General features: G+C 52.8%; 1 protein-coding gene across 1 annotated transcript; it reads right to left on the reverse strand.

The window, feature by feature from the left end:
* Positions 1-1,633: 1,633 nt before the first annotated feature.
* Positions 1,634-17,287, reverse strand: C1QTNF12 (C1q and TNF related 12). The gene is made up of 8 exons (XM_072608455.1): positions 16,671-17,287; positions 8,357-8,473; positions 8,077-8,188; positions 7,319-7,488; positions 5,408-5,516; positions 4,380-4,470; positions 2,529-2,607; positions 1,634-2,238 (listed from the first exon to the last, which is right to left on the reverse strand). Exons 1-8 carry the CDS (start codon positions 16,839-16,841, stop codon positions 2,140-2,142), a joined length of 948 nt encoding a protein of 315 aa, XP_072464556.1. The 5' UTR covers positions 16,842-17,287; the 3' UTR covers positions 1,634-2,139.
* Between the last annotated feature and the right edge of the window lie 3,865 nt (positions 17,288-21,152).

Below are 21,152 nucleotides of genomic sequence, written 5' to 3' on the forward strand. Positions count from 1 at the left end.
GCAGAGTACCCACCAGGGATCTAGAGGAAACAAGAGAAAGACAAATCTCCTCATTCACCCAGCCTCTCTCACATACATGCTCACAGATCTCCTCTCTAGCCTCTCCCCTGCCATGGTCCTCCACTCAGCTGTCAAAGGACTCAGCCCAGGTCTGACCAGGCCACTCAGCTCCTCTGTCAGGCACTTAAAACCCTTAACAGTCTCATCCTAGATTATTTTACCCAGCTGACTGCCCCATATCCCGAATCTCAAACTCTATGCTCCAGCAAAACCAGCTTTCTTGTTTCCCAGCCTCCATACCTTCACCTAGGCTGTGCCCCGTACCTGAAATTCTCTCCCTTGTTGACTCAAGTCTCTAAGTACCCCTTACTGCGAGAGGTCCTTGCTGATCTACATCCCTAGTTGTTACTGGCCCCCAAAACACACACACACATACATGTATATGCCTATCAGTGAATCTGTTGGATCTCCCCCTTCCCCCTACTAAGGGCAGGGAATCATTCTTATTTTGTCTCTGTATTCTTAGCATCTAGCACAGTGCCTGGCACATAGTAGGGACTTAATAAAACTTTGAGGATTCCATCTCACAGAAGAGGAAATTGAGGCTGGCACTGAGCCCCACCACACCTGCCCTCCTTAGTTCTGCCTGCTTCTCCATTTCAGGACTCACTTGTCACAGCCTCAGTGTCTCTGCCCTCAGAGGTCCCTCACCCCCCTAACCCCCTCCCCACAGACCTGAGGCTTCCTCAGAGGTAGCTTTGCATGCTGACTTTCGAGTGTGTGAGTGTGCACATGTGCCAGGGGAAATGTGTGGGTGTTGGTATGACTTGCCCATGTATCTGTGTGTGCCCATGTGTGGGTGCAAAAGGGCTTGGGGGACAGGGTGGGGAAAGGAGAGGGGAAGCAGGCTTTCACAGGCAGGATTCCATTGGCATGAGACAGGGAGAAACTTCACCTGGTATAGGGTTCAGGGAGGGGGTTCCCCTTCTTCATTCTCTTGGAATTTAGGAGAAAACTCTCCTGGGCCTTACAGATGAGCTCCAGTGCCTAATGAACATGGGGCTCACAGTATCAGCCATCTGAACTGGGCTGGTGCCCACATGGAGCCCAGATTTCCACACTCTGCTGCCCCGCCCCAACTCATGGGATTCAGAGTCACAGAACACAGTGGAAAAGTCCAAGAGTCATATATCTCTGGCTCCATCCAACAAGGAAAAAATGGAGAGGAAGAGGTCAGAATTAGAGAAGGACCTGGGGGTGGAGGAGAGGCGACTCAGACAGCTCCCCTAGGCCCAGGCCCCACAACAAGGCAGGCCAGCACCAGGGCCGCACCCCCACCCCCACTCCCTTCCCTGAAGTCTTGGGTATAGTGGAGAGAGCCCCAGCTCTGGAGTCAGGGCGCCCCATGCAAATCCCAGTCTATGTACTACCTTAGGAAATCCACCTCTCTGAGAATCAGTTTCCCATCAATAAAATTAGGGGGTTGGACTAAAGATGTTTGAGACCCCTCTCAGCTCTCCATCTATGATCCAAAGATCCCAAAGCTTCTGCTACACTCCCCCAGCCCCCAAGGTCCCAGGGCTAGGCACCCCCACCCTTGGCGTGACTAGAAATCCAGCAACAGACACTCCCATCCTTTTATTCTTTATTATCATAACTTCCATAATAATTATTATCAGTAAAGTATATAATAAGAATCGACACATAAAAGAACAAGCAGCCGCCTCTGACCCACAAGGTGTGTGTGTGTGTGTGTGTGTGTGTGTGTGTGTGTGTGTGTGTGTGTTTGTGTGGCATATGTGTATCTATGGTGTGGTGTGGTGTATGTATGTGAGTGTGTGTATATATGTGTATGTATTTGGCATGTGTATCTATGGTGTGTGGTATGTGTGTGTATATGTATATGTACGTATTTGTGTGGTATATGTGTCTATGGTATGGTATGTATGTATGTAGGTATGTGCGTGTGTGTGTGTTCAGGGAAACATGGAGGGAAGGGTGGGAAGGAGGATGCTGGCTGGGTTTCCAGGTCCTGGAGAAGAGTTGAGGCCTTTCTCCCCCTGCCCTTGCCCTCCTCCCCACAAGATTTGTTGCTCCCCCACTGGCCCCGGCTGTGAGCTGCTTGGCCTCCCCTCCAGGTCACAGTCCCATGAGCAGCCCCATGAAGTCCGAGCCATTCTGGATGGTGAGGGCGGCCCCAGCGCTGTTGTCCACAAAGATGGAGGTGTACTGACCAGCCTAAGAAAGAAACACAGCCCAGGGGAGCCCCAGATGGCCTGGCATGAGAAGGGGTTGGGGACCTAGCCCAGGGGCAGGGGAAATAAATCAGGAGACACAGATGACCCAAAACCCCAGGTAATCCACCTGCTCTGCTCGAGCATCTTTTCCTCCCACAGAGGATGGGTGTGCCTTGTAGCTGGGCCCAGAAGCCACGGAGGCCACCAGGGCCAGGGATTCTCTCTGTGGACCCATCCCCCCACCAGGGACCCTGATCCCTTCCTGCCCGTTCCCTGCCCCCTGATCATTACCTGGAGCTGCAGCAGTCCCTGGATGTGCACCGTGAAAACCTTGCTGTTGCTCTCCAGGCCTGTGATCACCTCTAGGGACCTAGAGCCACAGCCAGCAGAGGGTCATCAGAGAGTGCAGGGAGCCCTCGGGCACCGAGAAGCGCTGGCCGGTGTGCCTCTCTGCTCAGGATCTTACTTTAGGCCATTGCTTGGCCTGGGTCCTGTTCCTCCTGCCCTAGAGGCCCCCAGAGGGCACAGCCATGTCCCCTCCTTAGACAACGGATGGGATTCTAAGCTGACTTGACTGTCGAGGAGCTCACATCTCAGGGAGTTTAACTCAATCTTTGCACCTCAGTGTGCGCCTTTGAGGTCAGTTGCGGCTGCTGCAGCTGCCCAGGCCTTCTACCATGAACCCAGAAATTCTCCTTCCTTCCCTCTCTCCCTGACACTCTCACGATCCTTCCCCCTGCTCTGCCGAAGATTCTTTTCACATCGACTACAAATGCTTCCCCAGAGAGAGGTCCCTCCTGTGCTCTGGATGATTGGGGGGAGCAGGGCAAAGCAGGGTGCTTGGAAGGAGGGGCTGAGACTCCCTTATTGTTGACACTGTTGATCTCCCTTGGGGGGAATAAGGGGGTATATCATCTTTTTTGTTTCCCCCAATGTTACTGCCAGTCTCCACCTTAAGAGTGGAACTGAGGAGGTGGGGACAGAATCGAGTCATCTCTTCAATAAGACTCCAGTAGTCCAACGGAACCTGAAGAAAAATCTCTTCTAGAACTGAACTCCATTTGAAGACCTGGGTGGGGAGGGGTTGGAGTGTGGCAGGGTGCTCACTACCTCCTGAGGCAGCACATTCCACTTGGAGAGGGAACCCCTGTTTAGGAAGCTGTACCTGCCTAAATGTGCCCCTTTGTGACCTCCCCCGCTGCTCCTAGTTCTATCATCCAGGGCCTGGCAGAACAAGGCTCACTTTGCTGCCCTTCAATCAATCTCAGAAGCCAGCCAGCCCCCAAGGTCCCCAAGTCTTGTCTTCAGTTTTTGCCTGGCTATTGAAACCACTTCCTAACTGGTTTCCCTGCCTCTATTTTTTCTTCTCTGCAATCCACCCTCCACACAACTGCCTGATGTTTTCAAAGATTCCAGTCTGACCACGTTCTTCATCTACTTAACTAAACATCCCTTGTTCCTTCAACTGATAACTCCTACTTCCCAGGCTCAAGGACCTGTCCTATCTTGGGGACTCTCTTCTCAATATTCTCCTACTTATCAATGTCTTTCCTCACAGGTGGTCCCCAGAATTGAACATATCATTCTTGATGTTATCTGACCAAGGGAAGGGTACAGGAGGACTTCCATCTTGAGCTTAAAAGCTATGCCTCTCCACCTACCCAAGGTGACATTATTTTAGGCAATCCCATCATACTTTTGGCTTATGTTGAGCTTGCACCAAAACCCCAACATCTTTTTCAGAACAATTGTTGCCTAGCATCTTGTGCCTGTGCAATTGATTGTTTGGACCTATAGGTAGACTTTACATTTATACCTGTTGCATTACATCAGAAGCCAAGGCCAGGATGGGAAATCCCTATAAATCATATTCACTGTATTTGTCTGCCCCCTACTAGCCATGACATAGTGGGAGAGGAGCCATTGAGATTTTCTTTTCCTTTCCACTCTTCCCAAGAGGAGATCAGATCATGCCATGTAATAGGTTTTCCTAAAACATGGCATCCCTGTACTTTCTCCTTCTCAGGTACTGATGGCCCCATTCCTGACACTGCTAAGATACCTCAGAGTCTGCAGAGCCAAGGAAGTGGGAGGTCAGAGGAGTCCAGAGCTAAGCTAAGAAATAAAAGCACCGTTACTCACGTGTGTTGATGACACAAGGATTCAATACAGATCAGCACACGGACATTGTCTCGGGCCCTCAGCTGGGCTCGGCTCTTCAGCTCACTGTGATCTTAGAGAAAAGCACCAGGGGTGAACAGAAAGCCTACTCAAACCCAGCCCTGACTGACTCCTTTATCCCTGCCAGTGGGTCTCAAAAATGCCACCCACTCTCCATTATCCATAGTCAAGGATTTAGAGCCACAAGACAGATAATCCCTCGGAAACCATGTATAATCTCTTTAAGAGAAGAAGTACCGTGCATAGAGAGCTGGCCTTGATGTCAGGAAGACCTGAGTTCAGATCCTGCCTCTGATACATACTGTCTGTGATCCTGGGCAAGTCCCATCAGAGTCCCAAGATGAGCCGTCAACCTGCATCCAGGGAGGGACTTTCCTCACACAGAGGAGACTACCTCTGCCTTGTTGAATTCCTGGCTTCCTCAGGTCTTCCGTCCTATAGAAAGTCTATCTGACCTCCCCTTCCCACCACCACACTGCTACTACCCTGCCTACACCAAAATCCCGAATTTACTTCTCTGTGATTATGGGATTCTGAGATCTAGAGTTAGAAAGAGCCCCACAAGGCATCTAGACCAATCCCTTTTATTCAAAAATATGGTCTTAAAGAATTTCCTGGCACCCTGAGAGGTAAAGATTTGGCCATCCAAGGCAAGACTTGAACACAAGACTTCTTACCTCCAAGGCCCCCACAGTTGCCACTCTGCCTCTTGTCTGACACATAGTAGGGGCTTTATAAGTGCACTTACCACCACTCATCTTCTCTCTCCATCCCCCCATCCCCCACCAAAAAAAATTCCCAAACTCAGAGGATCCCCAAACCCACTTTTCTTCATCTTTAAGCACATAGCATGAGTCTTCCTCAGTACCTATCTCAGATTCTTTAGACTCCAGAAGCACAGGGGTCTGCCCTGGTGTCTCCCTCCCATCTATACACACAGAGGGCCCCCAACAGCTCTGCCTTGCCCCTTCCCCCAGACTCACACTCACCAATGTGCACGTTGGCCGAAAATTGGTAGATGCCAGACACAGGGGCAGTGAAACGGCCCGTAGAAAGGTTCAGGCCTGATCCCCTCAGGAAGGCCCCCTTGGCCAGGGGCTGTGACAAGGAACCCTGAGTCAGTGTTGTAGAGAGTCCTGGAATACTGCTCCAAGTTTCTGCCTCCTCCCCAAGTCCAGGGAACATTGAAGACATCACAGATAGGAAACTGAGGTACACGCTATTTGGAAAGTCTGATCTCTCATTTATTTTGAAACCCTAGCAAGTTCTCTGGCCTCAGTTTCCCTAGCTGTAAAATCAGGGGGTTAGCCTAGTTGACCTCGAATGTTTGTTTCGGTTTCAAATTTAGGGTTCTATCATCAGTGGTCTATAACAGGCCTTATTTTTCCCACCCTGTCTCCTTCAAGAGCTCCCTGGAATCTCTGGAGAGTTCTGGTCATCCTCCATCATAGCTGAGTCTATCCATCCCTGTTCCTTCCTATTTCCAGAGTGAGAGGGGGAAGGGAAGTCAACCAGAGAGGAAAGGAATAGCCAATTCCTCACCAGAGTGGGAACAGAGTGCCAGGCCTGGAGTCAGGAAGACTCATCTTCATGAGTTCAAATCCAGCCTCAGACAATTACTAGCTGTGTGACCCTGGGCAAGTCACTTCACCCTGTTTGTCTCAGTTTCCTTATCTGTAAAATGAGCTGGAAAAAGAAATGGAAAACCACTCCAGTATCTCTGCCAAGAAAAGCCCAAATGGGGTCATGAAGAGTTGGGCACAATTGAAACAACTAAACAATAAGAAAATTCCCATAGGAGACCACCCTTCTCTGATATCTTCTCTGTGATGCCTACCATACGTACTCCCCCTGGAACCCAGGAAACCTTGACTCCCAGTTGGCCCCCAGGCTGCCTGCCTGACCCCACTGTCCCCTGGACTATATCTGCCCTTGGCTGTACAACCACACGCTTATATCTGGAAGATAACCTCCAAGGATATCCAGTCCATTTTACAGATGAGAAAACCGAGGCCACAGAGATGAAGCTAAGGTTATAAAAGGCAGAGAACAGTAAAGCCAGGATTCATCCACAGATCCCTTAATTCCACATCCCTTGGGGGGGAGGGGAGGGCAGGGGAGGACTCACTCAATCAATCTTCCACCCACCCCCAGTATCATCCCCCTCCCTCCTCCCCTCCCCACTAAAGCAATTACATTCATAGAAGTAGCAACTTAAATCCAAACCACTGGCTGGAGAGGAGAGGAGGGAAAGGCGGGCACCAGAGAATGATCCCAGATAAAGCATTCCCGTCTCTTTGTGCCCCAGGCGTTGGCTTCCTGTCTTTGAGGTTTGGGGTTGTATGTGCATGTGCATGTGTGCATATGTGTGTACCTGTGTGCGCCTTTTGTCTCGTAAGACAAAATTATTTTGGGTACTTCTAGGAGGAAACAGGGTATCCCCGATGACCCCAAATCATATGAGACCCCCCTGGGGAACAAGAGCTTAAGTAACTTGTTCAAGGTCACAAAGCTAGTGTTAAAGGTGGGATTTGAACTCAGACCTCCCCACCCCAGGGCCAGTGCTCTCTGGACTACACCCTGCTTCCTCTCAATTATATTATCACTAACATTTATCAGGCACCTTGAGGCCTCAAAAAGCACTTCACATATCATCTCAACTGAGCCTCGCAACACTCCTGGGGAGGCATTAGAAACCCATTTTACAAGTGGGGAAACTGAGGCTGGGAGAAATATAAGTGATTTACCCAGGTTCATACATCTAGAAAAGGGCAAGTTTGGATTCGAACTGGGGGTCTTAACTCCAGCTCTCTCCCCTCTAAACCATGAAGAGGGCATCCTAAGCCTCAGTGTTCTTGCTTGGACATGGGGAGGGAAAGGGAGAGGGCCCTCGGGCTCACCGCCTGGAAGTTGTGCAGCTCCATCAGGGTCTTCTTGTCAATGACCAGCTGGGCTTTCAGCTTGCAATGGAACGCTTCTTCCACCCGCCTATAAGGGGCCACCAAGGAGTCGAGAGGCCGCTGGCTAGGCTGAGCCAAGGCTGCCACGGCTGCCCGGCGCTCCGTGGCCTCTGTGGGGAACACTGGTCAGACAGAGCCCACCTTCACCAGCTCTCCTTCTTCCTGAATCTCCAGTGGCCTTCCATTCCAAACATGGCCCTGAGGCGTATCACTGCCCAGCTCCCTTCCCTAGGCCAAGGTCAGGGTCTTGTCCTGACCCTGCAGTCACTCACTGGGTGCAATCTTTGGAGTCCACTCAGGGCTGCCCTCCTACATGGGAGGCCTCTGGGTGCCCCAATTGGCAACAGTCTTCCCTGGCCCCAAATTCCTTCCTATTTACTTTGTATGAATTCTATATGCATTGATATCTGTAATATATTTAGTGTGGTGTTTACATGTGAAATATTCTGATAAATTTACATCACACATAGTAGGTGTTTAATAATGCTTCTGGAATTGAATGGTTGGAGGGACAAGAGCCGGGGTCCAAGGCTGATCAAGGCCAAGGTCAGAGTCAGGCTGGGGCTGGAATCCAAGGTCAGTCAGTTTTAAGATCTGGTTCAGGATCAGACTGGGGCTGGGATCAGTTCCAAGGTCAAGGTCAGGGGGAAATGTGGGACCAGAGTCAGGGCCCAGTCCAGGGCAGGGTCCTTTCTCACCTTTCAGCATGTCCTTGAACTCTTGCAACAGGGCTTCCTGAGTAACTTCAGCCCCTGGGGGGCCTGGGGGACCAGCAGGACCTGGGGGGCCTGGGGGGCCAACAAGGCCACGCTTAAAGCAGACAAAAGAGATGATGCGAATCCAAGTCTAGGCAGAAGCCAGCCCCTGCCCCTCTGGCCAGAACCATAGGCCCTCCCTGCTGGCTCCTCCCCCAGGCTTAGGGTCTCCCCATCCCCACCCACCCCTCACTCCACTTTAGCCTTGATCAGGAAGACTTACTAATCTTTTATCTTTTCCTTTGCATTTCTTCCTGGAGGTCACATCATCTGGCCTCCGGACAAAGTTCAGCCAAGTTTTGTGGGCATCCGTGAGCTCAGGACCTGGAGCCTCAGGAGGCTGAGGAACAAACCACAGAGGCACGTGGCCTCAGCCTCCACCCAGGGATCCCTAGAGGGTCTCCTCCCAGGGGGAGGGGGAGGGGGAAGGAGACTGTCCCCCTCTTTCTCCTCCATTGGCCTCCAGTCCTCCCAAAGGGTCAGAGAGGTTGACCTCAGACCTCAATTCCTGGACAACAAACAGACATGATGAACCCAGGAGAACCCAGTATCTACAATGGCAAGAAATCCAAAGCATGCCAGACTTGGGGCAGACACAAGTAAGAACATCCCAGTGAAGAGCTGGGAATGGAAGAGGTGGGAGCAGTGTCTTCCCTTTCTGAGGGACCCAACTCCCCCCCATCTCTGTCATTTATTACATTCTAACAACTCCCCGGGAAACCCAGGAGTTCTGACTCCCAGCTGGCCAAGGCCAGAGCCAGGCCAGGGACTGTGGTCAGCTGGGTAGAGCCTGGAGCCTGCTGGGTGCCAGGATTCTGGAGGGGGTCAGCTCTATACAGGAACTGTCCAGGCAAAGGGAGGTCCCCAATGACTCCCCTCAGGGAGTCTGGCTTTCCAGGGAAGGGATGAGCTAGGCAAGTACCACAGCCGTGGGTTTCAGATCCTAGGAAACTCCCCGGAAAATGTAAGGTTCCAGAGGGTCTCATTGTACAGTGAGAAGTACATTGGGAGACCCTGAGCTGACCTTTGCTCACCTATTAAATGAGAGTGTGGAGCAGGCAACCTCCAAAGTCTCCAGCTAACAGATGTAATGTTTATCCCATTTTAAGATTTTCAAAGTGCTGTACAAATACTATCTCATTTCATTTTCAAAACAACCAGAGGAGGTCAGCGCTAACATCATAGAAACTGAGGCAGAGGGGAAAAGACTTGCCCACTGCCACACAGCTAAGTGTCTGAAGCAAGTTTGAACTCAGGACTTTCTGACTCCAGATCTGAGCATCTACATCACCAGTGAGGCTGTGACCACACCAGGGTCACCAGACCACACGCTGCCTTGTTTCTCCTAGGCGAAATATATACCCATTATCACATTACTTGCCTTATCAATGGGTTCTGGAGGGGATGGGGGGAGGGAGAGAATTTGGAACTCCAAATCTTTTCCTAAAAAAATGATTAAAAAATAAAAATCAAAGTGAAAGAAGGTTAGCTTAAAAATAAAAGTTTAAAAATTGATACAAATAACTCAATAATTTATTCAAAGTTAAAGTAAAAAAATTCAATATACACCTACTATGAGATGGGGCGGGTACAAAAAAATGTATTCTGCTACCTACAGGGACAGAGAGACATACGTGCATGTTTGTCTGGTTTTTCCCCCTTGATATTTCTACCTGTGATTTCATGGACAGGAAGAACTCCTGTCCAGATACAGACTTTCTGTCACTTAAGGAGAGCCAAGTGACTTGCCTACGGTTACCCAGCCAGGATGGGTCAGAGGTCCTCCCTCCAACTCCAAGTTTGCCTCTACAAGCAGAGGTGGGGCCTGGACGCCACACCACAATCACATAGTCCCCTCCATCCTTGCCCATCCACCCTCCTGATCAGAAGGAGGTTGGCCAAGGGAGCAGACACAGGTTTATGTTTGGGCCCAGGCTTTGGACAGGAGCAGGGAGAGGGGAGGGAGGCAGGCAGGCCACAGCCAGAAAGGACTTTTTTCCAGGTGTTTTGCCTTGATTTCCTAAAGCCAGAAATGGAGTCAGGGGAATGGTGGGATGGGAAGGGGATCAGAATGGGAGGTGGGAAAGGGGAAGCTGTTTCACAATCAGCTCTGGGTCTTGGTGAGGGCCAAGACAGAGGCAAGCCTGGCATGGTTGCGGGGGGGGGGGGGGGGGGGAGTGGAATGTGGGCAGAGGGGACGCCCCAGGGGCCAGATGTTTCAAAGGAAGGCAAATGGTTCCCACTTGGCACTGTGCCAGGTGTTGCTGACGCCTTACTCCTGTGATGACTGAGGAGGCTGGCAGGCTCCCAGCCTCACACCCGGACTGGGCCAGGCAGCTTCTCCCAGGAAGCCAAGGCCCATTCTAGGTTCATGGATGGAGGGCTAGAAGGAACCTCTAAGGTCATCCAACCCACTCCATTCCTTTCATGTCGAAGTGTCTGAATTAGAATCCAGGTCCTCTGATTACAATCCAAGGCTCCTTCTACATCACCCGGCTGACCTGTCCTCTTTCTATCTACCTGTGGAAGGGGGTCCCAGCCACTTTCCTGGCCCAACCAGGCCAGGATGGACAATCTGGTACTCTGGTACAGGTGGAGAGCAAGGGGATGAGGATGATTGGCTCTCTCAGGTCCCATGTACGACAAGGTCCCCAGAGCACCTCTGGGAGCGGGAGCAGGCTTAGGGCCCCGGCTCTCTGGGGTTCTCCCTTCTCCTTGCCCTTTCTTTCCCCCACCCTGTCTCAATCCACCCACAGTACGGTGGCCAAATTTCCATCTGATCCAATCAAAGTCTGAGACTTTTTATCCAGAGTAGAGAATGAGGTGTTGGGGCCAGGAGGGGGCTGGGGAGGAATGTATCACATCTGAGCAATACAGGCTGTCATTCTCTCACCCCACCCCAGTCTAGCCCCACCCCCCACCCAATCTCTCTGGGGAAGGTGATGGGTGTGGAGGAGGAATTCAGTCCCTCTGCCTGGAACAGGAAACCCATAAAACAGGACCATGAGCTTAACAGATGCTGGCCCGGAGCTCAGAACCACTGAAGAAGGGATTCTGATTCCTGCCAACCCTGGCTCCCAGCTCCCAACTTCCAGCTCTTGGCTCCTGGACCCTAGGTCCATGGGAACTCAAGTCCGAGGCTAGTGGGATGTACAGAGAAACACATCTTCTCTCTCAATCACCCCATTCCCATCAGGATCCCTCAGAGCCATCCCTGCCCACTGTCCCATTATCCATTACCCTTGCTGCCCCCTACCTGACCTTCATCACCCCCATCCTCCCTTATGGCTGCCATGACCTTGTTTCCTCACTCCTATAACTCATTTCTGTACTCCATCCCCACCATCTCCCACTTCCATGCCTTTACCTAGGCTGTGCTCCTTGTACCTAGAATGCCATCCTTCCTAAACTCTGCCTCTTGGAACCCTAAGCTCCCTTCAAGGCTTAGCCTAAGGGCCACCTCTTACAAGAAGTCCTTCCCAATATAACCTAGTGCCCTCTCTCCACTTGCCAAAATTCCTTTGCATATGTTTTATTTTATTTTTATTATGTATTATATCTATTTTATTATATTTTTATATCTACTTAGACTCCTCAATTATAAGCTAGAAGGGACATTTGAAGTCATAAAGCCCAACACTTTCATTTTTGCAGATGGGGAAACTGAGACCGAAAAAGCTAGTAAGTATCCAAGGCAGAATCCAAACCCAGTTCTGTCTGATGTCAGATCCCATGCTCTATCCCCCCACACCACACTGGAATGTACATTTCATTGCATTCTTCCTGGTCACCCCCAAAGTTCCAGTCAAGTGGACCTTCCTTGAAGGCAGTGACCCTTTCCTTAGAGCTTAATACCACAGACCTGGCACATTGATTCAATCTGAGTTGAATAGAATGATTCACCCCACACTGGTCCTGCCCATCTCCTCATTAGGGCTCACCATCCCCTACTAACTCCTAACACCCCCATTCCCTGTAGCTACCATGGGGCTTTGGAATTCCATCCCCCCATCACTCTGCTGGATATGGGCTCCAAGCCTGCTTTCAGCCCACCACTCCCAGCATCTCATAAATCACCACCTAAGTAAGTTATCATGACCTCAGCTCATCCTGAGCCCAACTCCCACTCCCCACCATTTCTTATTGGGAGTTTGGGGGAAAAAAACATTAAAATGTCTGCAGCAAAGTTTTGGGAGTCTCAGTCTCCACTTTCAGCAGGAGAGAACTGCTTGCCCCAGCATCTGCCCCTTGGTGGGCCTCCAGCCTCAATCCTTGGAAAACCTCCCCCCTTTGGGCACTGAGCTTCAGCAGCAGCAGGGAGCCAACATCCCGAGTCAGGCCTAATTAAGTAATTAGTGTTAAAGTGAAAACTGTCAAGGGCAGGCTCCCTGGCCCTGGGAGTCAGAGGTGAGGAATCTCCAAGAGCCTAGGTCAATTCTTCTGTGGGCTAGAAGGATCCCCAGACTCCCTGGGAGGGACAGTGAATCCAGAGCTCCAACATCTCTGGATAGAAAACAAAGCCTTCCCCAGACCAACATCTTCCTGCTTTCTGCCACATTTGGAAGGGGAATGGTAGATGACCCATGGCCTGGTTACTGACCCAAAGAGAGAATCCATGCAGCCAAACCATACCCAGGCAGGTAGCTCCATTTCCTGGATGGGTAAATCAAGGTACCCAGAACCAATGGAATGACTTCAGGCTGCAGACAGGAGCCCAAGAATTCACAATAACTGTGAAGCTCCTAACCCCAAGGCTGTCTCTCAGAGAGGAAGACAATGGACCCATGGGGCTAGGTCAGGAGTTCTAACTCTAGCTTAGAGATTAGAATGTGCCAAAGGTCCCGCATTAGCATCACCTTGGCAGCAAGGAGCCTGGGGTCTGAGGGAGGCCGCCATCAAGTGCCTGCCAATCATCCTTTCCTGGGCCCTGCCATTTACTGAGCCTGAAGCGGCCCTGAGGAGTGAGGACCATTAGGGAGCAAGGAGGGGATCCCAGAGAGGGAGGGAGGAGCTGCCCAGATAGGCCACGCTCAGTGCCTGGACTCTGCTTCCAAAGGCAGGCTCTTTATCTCTTCTTTGGCCTGGTTAGATAAGGACCCCAGGATGTCACACGACAACCAGCCACACCCCCAGCATCCACACGCCTCCTCTGTGGCAGTGACACCCAGGCATGATGGGCATCCCAGAACACCAGGTATCCTCTGGCACACTCTGCTCTTCCCACACACCAGACTTTTCTCCCCACTCCAGATCGCTTCTACCCTCCTACTTGGGCTACCCTTAGATAGAGTGAGGGGGGAATTGGTTTTCATTCTTGAGCAACCAGACTGTGACACACAGGACCAGGAGCCCCTGGGAGCCTCCATGACCATCCCTCAGCCTCCCCCATCTTGGAAATCGGACCCCAGCAGACCGAGTCCATCTGTGCCAGGCACACCCAGCTCCACATGGGCCCTGGAGGCTGGAAGATGGATAGGTAGATAGCACCGGTGATGTAGTGGGGAGATGAAAAAGGCCGGCTAAGGAAGGTTGCCGAGGCTGGAACAAACCATCTCCAGTGTGAGAGCATGCATGTATGAGCACACTGCACGCACGCACGCACGCACGCACACACACACACACACACACACACACACACCAAGTCTGGAAATGTAGCCACGACCCTGGAAGCCCCTCCTCAGCGGGCCTGCCTCCAGACAAGCCAGCAGAGGTTGGGGTGAGCATCAGGACTGTGAGGACTGGGACGTGCTGGCCTGGATTTCAGCCCAGAGCTCCAGACTAAGCTGGCCGACCATCTCACCCTGCCAGGAAGCTCAGAGGCCTGGGTCCAGAGCGGGGTGGAGCTGACTGAGTGACTCTGGACAAGTCCCTGGGCCTCTCTGAGCCTCAGTTTTCTCATCTGCAAAATGGAATGCAAAATATGCAAAAAAAAAAAAAAAAAAGATCACAGATCTTCCCTCCCAAGGTTGCACTGAGGCTCATGGGTGATCCAGGAATAAGGCTTGTGAAATATTCAACTGTCATCATTTCAATCCAGTTTCACAATCCCTCTGGAAGGGAGGTGCTGGGACCACCCTCATCTGTACAGGGCCCAGACTCAGAAAGGCAAAAGAACTTGCCCAGAGTCACAAAGTGCATATGTGAGGCAGGATTCGAACCCAGAGCTTCCTGACTGTGGAATGTGGGGCTTCCTGTCTATCCATGGGGCTTCCCTGTCTCTATGCATGTCATGCATGTGAAACATTTGTGAATCTGAAAATGACCCATGAACATCAACTAATATTGGGAAGGTGGGGGGGGGAAGGGAAGAGGGAGGGGGAGGAAAGGAGGGAGGGGGAGGGGAAGAAGGGGGAGGGATGGGAAGACTGAGTACAGCAGGGAAACAACTCTGGGCTGACAGTCTCCCTTTCTCCTACGGTCTAGCTCAGCTGCTGCCTCCCTGATCTCCCCAGCACAAAGTGATCTTTCCCTCTGTCTGGATCTCTCCTTTGCCCGCCTCGCTTTCTCCCCTGTTGATAGAGGAGCACTGCTGAACCTGAGAAGCAGTGTGGGAATAGTGAATGCTGCTAATCTTGGAGTACAGATTTCCTGGGTTCCAATCCTACCTCAGATGCTCCCTACCTGTGTGACCAAGGGCAAGTTATGTATTTTTCTTGGTCTGTTTACTTTTCTGTGTAGTTGAGGGGGTTAGATATGATGAACTCTAAAGATCCTTCCCAATCTAATCTGTCATTGTACAACCTCTCTGGGCCTCAGTTTTCCCTTCTGTAAAATGGGGTTGGGGGGAGGGTTGAACTAGATGACGTCTCAGGTCCCTGCCAGTTCTGAAGCTGTCTCTGTACATCACACACACACACACACACACACACACACACACACACACACACACACACACCCCAATTAAGTCATAAGCCCCTTGAGGGAAGACCCCATCTGTTTAGGTCTCTGCATCAGTGGACAGAACTTCAAGCATGAGGGCATTTTACGATAAATGTTCACGCTCTCCTCCAGCTCCCCAGGGGGCCCTCCCTGGGTTATGCCCTTGGACCCTCCCAGCCCCTGGTCTGGCAGAGGCACACATCAGAATTCGGTGCCCTTGTGGTGGACAGTCTCTGAGACCAGGGCTCAGACCAGGGACTGCAGCCTGGCACACAGAGCCAGAGGGCAGGTGCTTCAGCCTGGAGTCCAGTGTAATGGAGAGCTGGCTTCCCTGCTGCCAGTCGGGATTTTGCGGCCATGGTACCACAGGAAGGAGGGGAGCTTCTGCCCAGACATCCCTAGGGAGCAGCAGGGAGCCCTGGGTATCCAGACTCAGGCTTCCTTCCTGCTGGTGTCTGGCTCCTGAGGGACCTCTTCTGGCCCTATGGTTCAGACCGGGGGCGGGGGTGGGGGGGGGGAAGGAGATTGTTACTAGGGGGAGCGTCTCACCTGGGCCGCCCCCTTGGGAAGCTGGGAAGCCAATTAAACTTAATGGGCCTCAACCCCACCAAGGAGATCATCCAAATGATCCAGGCTTCAAAGCGTTAATTGATGTGCCGTTGGGAACCCCCGAGTCCTGGCTAGGGCCCAGACCCCACCTCCCCTTTAATGGAGGCCTAACTCCATAGGGCTGCTGGCACCCCTACACTCCCTGGCCCCTTCCCTGTCCAACAGTCTCCCCTTGCACCAGGGATAGGGAAAAGAAGGGGCTCCACTCTGGGGCCTTTTCCGATCCAAACTTCCCTCACCCTTCGACTCTCTTGCCTCAGGCTTTATTATGAATGGATGAATGGGTGACTGGGCAGATGACTGGATTGAGGGCAGGTCCCCACTTCCCAAACTCCTCCACTGTGCCCCCATCTTCAGGGACCAAAGCCAACCCAGTCTCCATCAAAGACCACCATGTGGTCACATCCCTCAAGAAACAGAATGCCTTTGAGCATGGAGAGGTGGACAGCCAGAGAGAGAAACCTAGAGACAGACAGGGAGACACACTGACCAGCCTCAGAGAGAGACAGACAGATGCTAATAGTAATGGGGAGGGCCAGGATGGCAAAGCAACAGACAGAGAGCCAGAGATGGAGAGAAAGGCAGGTCCAGAGGTGGTGAGAGGCAGTGAGGAAGCATCTGAAGCAGGCTGGCCAGGGGTCACTGGGACAGGCTCTGGGGGTCTGGGCTGCTTGCGGCTTTCCTTCCCTAGGGTCTCATTCCCATGATTACTCCATGCTGTCAGCCCCAAAGCAGGGAGTTTAGGGCATCGCCGACCTCAGAGAAGATGGGGCTTTGAAGGAGATACCAACGGCTATCAGCGGTGGCCATGAGCATCCCCAATGGATGAAAGGAGTTACCCAAGGCAGAGACCTCGCCCGCATGGGTGGACACAGACACATGGGGATCCGCGCACCTAAACACAGACACATATCTACAGAGATGTACACATACATACATACGTATACACGGATGGAGTGACCTCTGTGACTCATCACCTAGGGGGCGGAGGGAGCCCCCAACAGGGCTCCCCTCTTGTCTAGCCCCACCCACCCCATGGGAGTCTGTACCTTGGGGTGCCCAGGCAGCTCCTCGCTGTTGGAGATGGTGGCGTTGAAGGGCTCGGTGTACTGGACCATCTCCTTGGCCTTCTTGCGTTCCCTCTTGGCACTGATGCCCCCGAGGAGGGTCAGCTGTTGCCACAGGAGCACTGCGGCCACAACCCAGACCCACAGTCTCATGTTGGGTCAGGAGCCGGGCAGGCAGCCCAGGTCTGCAGGCAGATGGACAGACACACTCCCAGAGGGGTCTCTGGGCTCACAAGGCCAGGGCTGGCGACTTTGGACCCAAAGAAGATGACAGGGAGCCAAGAGTCGGGTGCAGATACAGTGAGCTGAAGGATGGAGTCTCTGCGTACAGAGTTCAAGGGCCTAGGCCAGGCAGGTGTTCAGGACACTGAGTTGCTGATCCGACTTTCTGGTTCAAGGTTCAGTATCCCTTTCCCCAAAGCCCCTGGGTTCTCATGAGTACGGGCAACTGGGGGGCCCAGAGGCTGGCAGAGACAAAACTCACTGAGCTGGTGAGAGGGGCCAGGAGAAGGCAGGAGGGGACCCAAGCCCCATGGACCAGGGGAATGGGTCTTCCCTTCAGTGGGGCTGACTCTCAGGGTCTGGAGGAGTCAAAATGTAAGGCAGTTGGGCACCTGCCTCAGGAAGGCTCCCCAGGTGGTGGGGCTGGGCTGGGTTCCTTCTGCCCTGCCTGGCTGCTGTCCTTCATAGGGCCCCAGGGAGGCCCCCAGGCCCCTCTTGAGGTTGTGATTGTAGCTGCTGCCCCATCCTCATCCTCGAGGCTTGCTCGCTCGCACCCCAGGCCAGATGTCACCACATCCAAAGGGGGGAAGCAGCTCAGTCAGGCCCCCACGCCTGCCTCGTCCTGGGAGGGCTTCCCTTGCCGCCTGCCCGCCTGTCAGGAGGTGGAATCAGTCTCCAGACTCATGTTCATGCTCCAAAAGCAAACGAAAAGGAGGGTGTCTTGCTTCTGAGCTGTGTGCCCCGAGGCTGGCTGGGTCGGGCTGGGTTGGGCTGGGCCCGTGCCAGGGAGCCTTCCTCTGTTCTCCTCTCCTCTGGTCTCTCCCCACAAGTGCTTCCCCCTTCCAAGCCCGGGACTCTCTGCCTCCCTCTCCCTCTCTCTCTCTCACGAAATAAATACTCCTTTTCCTGAGAGCCTTTCCATCAAGGGGGAGGGGTCATCCACTGCTCTGTCTCGGGAGCCCCAGTCTGCTCCTGGGCCCCGTCCCGCGGCTGGCTGGAGTCCCTAAGCAGCCTGGCCCAATCCCTGGCTGCTGGCACTTTGATTAACGAGGACAGGGCTGCCCGCTGGAGCTGATGGGTATCAGGCTCCCAGGGAGTCCCAGGCGCCGCCGGAGCCACTCACCCCTGAGCCCTTTGTCCCCTGCCCCCGCCCCGGGCTGGGCTCCCGAGTCCGGACCAGCCAAGGCATTAAATAGTGAAGCCTCCCCCCTCCCCGCCCCCCAGCTCCCCCCCACCTCACATTCCAGCTTAACTATGCACTGTCTTCATTTGTTAATAATATTTAACCTCCGTTGGCGCCTTCTGGAGGGACCCCCCTTCTCAGGTTGGTGGCAGACAAGCCCTGAATTTGTCAGAATGCACCTGATGACATGTTAATAGCCCCATCTGTCAAAGGGCACCTACCCAGCTCTGACAGACTAGCCCACAGAGAGAGCACATTCTCCCAAAGGGGCAGTTTCCATTCCGCTCCCTGCCTGGACAAGTCAGCTGGTAGGGGGTAGGGCCCCCTCACCACCACCACCACCACATCCCCACTCCCCACCCCCTTGCCCGCAGCCCTCCACAGACATCTTCCCTGCTCAGCCTCCAAGCCCTGCCCTCCTGGGGCCTTCCAGGAAGCACCGGGGATGACAGTGATTTTACAGGAACCCCTAAATCTGCAGACAGGTCAGCAGAAGTACCAGAGCAGTGAGGGACCAAAGGTGCCTTGAGGGGACTGCACAATACCCAATTCTCCCAACTTGTCAGCTGTATGTGTGAGAGAGATTCATTCATTCACAATCGCTCCCTAGGACACCCATCCTGTCACACTATGGAAAGAGTGCTGGGTCTCGATGTAGAAGATGAGCCCAAATGTTGTCTGTGCATTCACACTACTTGTGTGAGCACGGGCTAGTCTCTGGGCCTCAGTTTACTTTTCTGGACTTGGTGACCTATAAAGTTACTTCCAGATCTAAATCCATGCCCTACCATGTGTCAGGCACTGTGTACATACTGCTAATCTGCGATTTCAGTGCCTGGCACGTAGTAGGCACTTTCTAAGTGCTTCTTCACTGGGGAGAGCTCATCTGCCAGGGCCGGGCCAGTGTGGGGCTGGAAGGTTTAAAAGAGTTGACCAGAGTGGCTCAGCTTGTATGAGTCTGAGGCAGGGTTTGAACCCAGGGCTTCCTAATGCTGGGATGGCCTTTTAGCCTGAAGGAAAACAGAAAACAGTCTCTGGCCTAGAGAGGGCCAGTGAAGACCTATGGACCAGGAATAAAGCACTTCAGTCAAGACAATGTAACTTGAAGAAGGAAAGGGAGATTGAGCTAAGCCCAAGGTAAAGGGACCGACACTGTACCTCAGTGGACAGGCTGGAGGCTGGAAAGACTGGGGGAGCCTCCCTAGAGGCCTGGGGTCTGAGTGGGGGTGGAGGCTTCATTTGGTGTAAGATAGAAAGCACTCATGTGTTCTCTGTCTCTGTCTCTGTCTCTCTCTCTCTCTCTCAAATGGGCCGGCATTAAAATATAGCCCAGGAGGTGGGGGCAGGCGGAGGGTCTGTGGGTTCAAAGTCTAATCTATGCAGATTTTTCAAAATCAGGGGTAGGTCAGTCCCGGGAAGGCCAAATTTTGCACCCCTTGACTTTAGCCCCCCTGGCCCTCCCTACTAGAGAGGAAATGCTTGGATGCCCCCAAACTGAATTCCCCAGACCCAGGGATGCTGGGGGGCATGGAAAAAGGCCTCTCTAGTCTTCAGGAAAATTTCCCCACCTCAATCAAAGCCTTCCCGGGCCCCCCCCCCCCCCCCCCCCCCAAGCCACAAGACAGAGAACGGTCGTGGGCAGGTCTACTGACTCGGGCTGCCTTCTGTGTCTCCTCAAAGCAAGCCAAAAAGAGCCCCGTAATCCCTTCCCCCCACCCTCCAGCCCCTAACCCCAGCCTAAGGCTCTCCCCATCCCTGGAAGACGGAGCCCCAACCCGTATGCCCTCTGTGAGCTCACAGCGCCACCCCGTGGGCATGCTTACTCTTCATCATTAAGGCGTTAGGGTTTCAGGTTCATGTCTTTGGGGGAAGCCCGAGGAGGGACAAGGGATCCAATCGCAGAACCTCAGGGCTAGAAAAGACCCAGAGGAATCCCTCACGGCTTCAGTGGGTAGAGCACTTTACTAAGAGTGCAGAAAGCCTGCGTTCAAGGCCAGCTTGAGCCAATCAAGTAATCAAAAGTATAAACTCGGTTTCCTAGATGGTTAGAGCACCAGTCCTAGAATCAAGAGGACCTGAGTTCAAATGTGATCTCAGGCACTTACTAGCTGTGTGACCCTGAGCAAGTCACTGAAGCCCATTGCTTCCCCCTACACACACCCCTCCATAAAAACAGTAAGCCAGTCTGACCTGGGCAGTCCAGCTACAGACCAGCCAAAGGGTGGAGGAGGTGAAGACCAAATGCTACATCACACACACATCCCTCTGTGGCCTTAAGTCAATCACAGTTCTCTGTGCCCGCCTCCCAGGATTATGGGGAAAATCGGATGTATGCAAAGCACTTTGTAAGGTGCTGTATATATGTTACCATCATCCTTACTATACTTTAAAAGTCAGCCCTCCCTGTGACCTCCTGCATGTGAGGCAGGTGTGAAGGAGGGAGGCCCCTGGGGCAGGAGTTATCTTCTGTAACTGCTCTTGCTGCTAAGCTGGCTGGAACCTGGAGATACAATGCTGGGACCCCAACCCCTCAGGGTCACCCCTAGAGAGGGAGGAGTCATTAACCCGGGAGGTAGAGGGGGTACTCTGCTAGGATTGTAGGAAAATTCAATTCCATCCTTTGACAGATGAGCACATTGAGGCTCAGTGTGAAGAGAGGTGGGGTCTCAGAAGCCAGATAATCCAAAAACAGGAACACTCCCCCCACCCTCCACTGAGGCAGGACTGGCCCCTCTCTCCTGGTGCATTAGGTGTCTTCTAACAAGGAGTGACTACAGTCGAGGAAGAGTTCCTGAAGGAGCCCAGGTTTTTGCTAAGATGGATAGCTCCCCAGAACTGGAAGAGGCTCAGAGATCACACAGTTGAGTCCCCCCAACCTTAGAACCCAGAAAACTGAGGTTCAAAGCTGGAAGGTCACAGGTAATAAGAAGAGCCAGGATCTGAACCCAGCTCCTCTTGGAGGTGCCTCAACCTCTCAGGGTCTCAGTTGTTTCATCAGTAAAGTGAGGGAGCTGTTCCCATGATTTCTATGTCCTTATCACCCTTGTTGGTCTTGTTCA

Source organism: Notamacropus eugenii, chromosome 5, assembly GCF_028372415.1.
Source record: "Notamacropus eugenii isolate mMacEug1 chromosome 5, mMacEug1.pri_v2, whole genome shotgun sequence".
Taxonomy (NCBI): domain Eukaryota; kingdom Metazoa; phylum Chordata; class Mammalia; order Diprotodontia; family Macropodidae; genus Notamacropus; species Notamacropus eugenii.

Excerpts from the sequence above, each read along its gene's own strand:
- C1QTNF12 (XM_072608455.1), bottom strand. The coding sequence starts at position 16,841 with ATGAGACTGTGGGTCTGGGTTGTGGCCGCAGTGCTCCTGTGGCAACAG. Across the intron at positions 8,189-8,356 it reads AAGGAAAAGATAAAAGATTA|CGTGGCCTTGTTGGCCCCCC; the intron begins GTAAGTCTTCCT and ends GTCTGCTTTAAG. Across the intron at positions 7,489-8,076 it reads GTTCAAGGACATGCTGAAAG|AGGCCACGGAGCGCCGGGCA; the intron begins GTGAGAAAGGAC and ends TGTTCCCCACAG.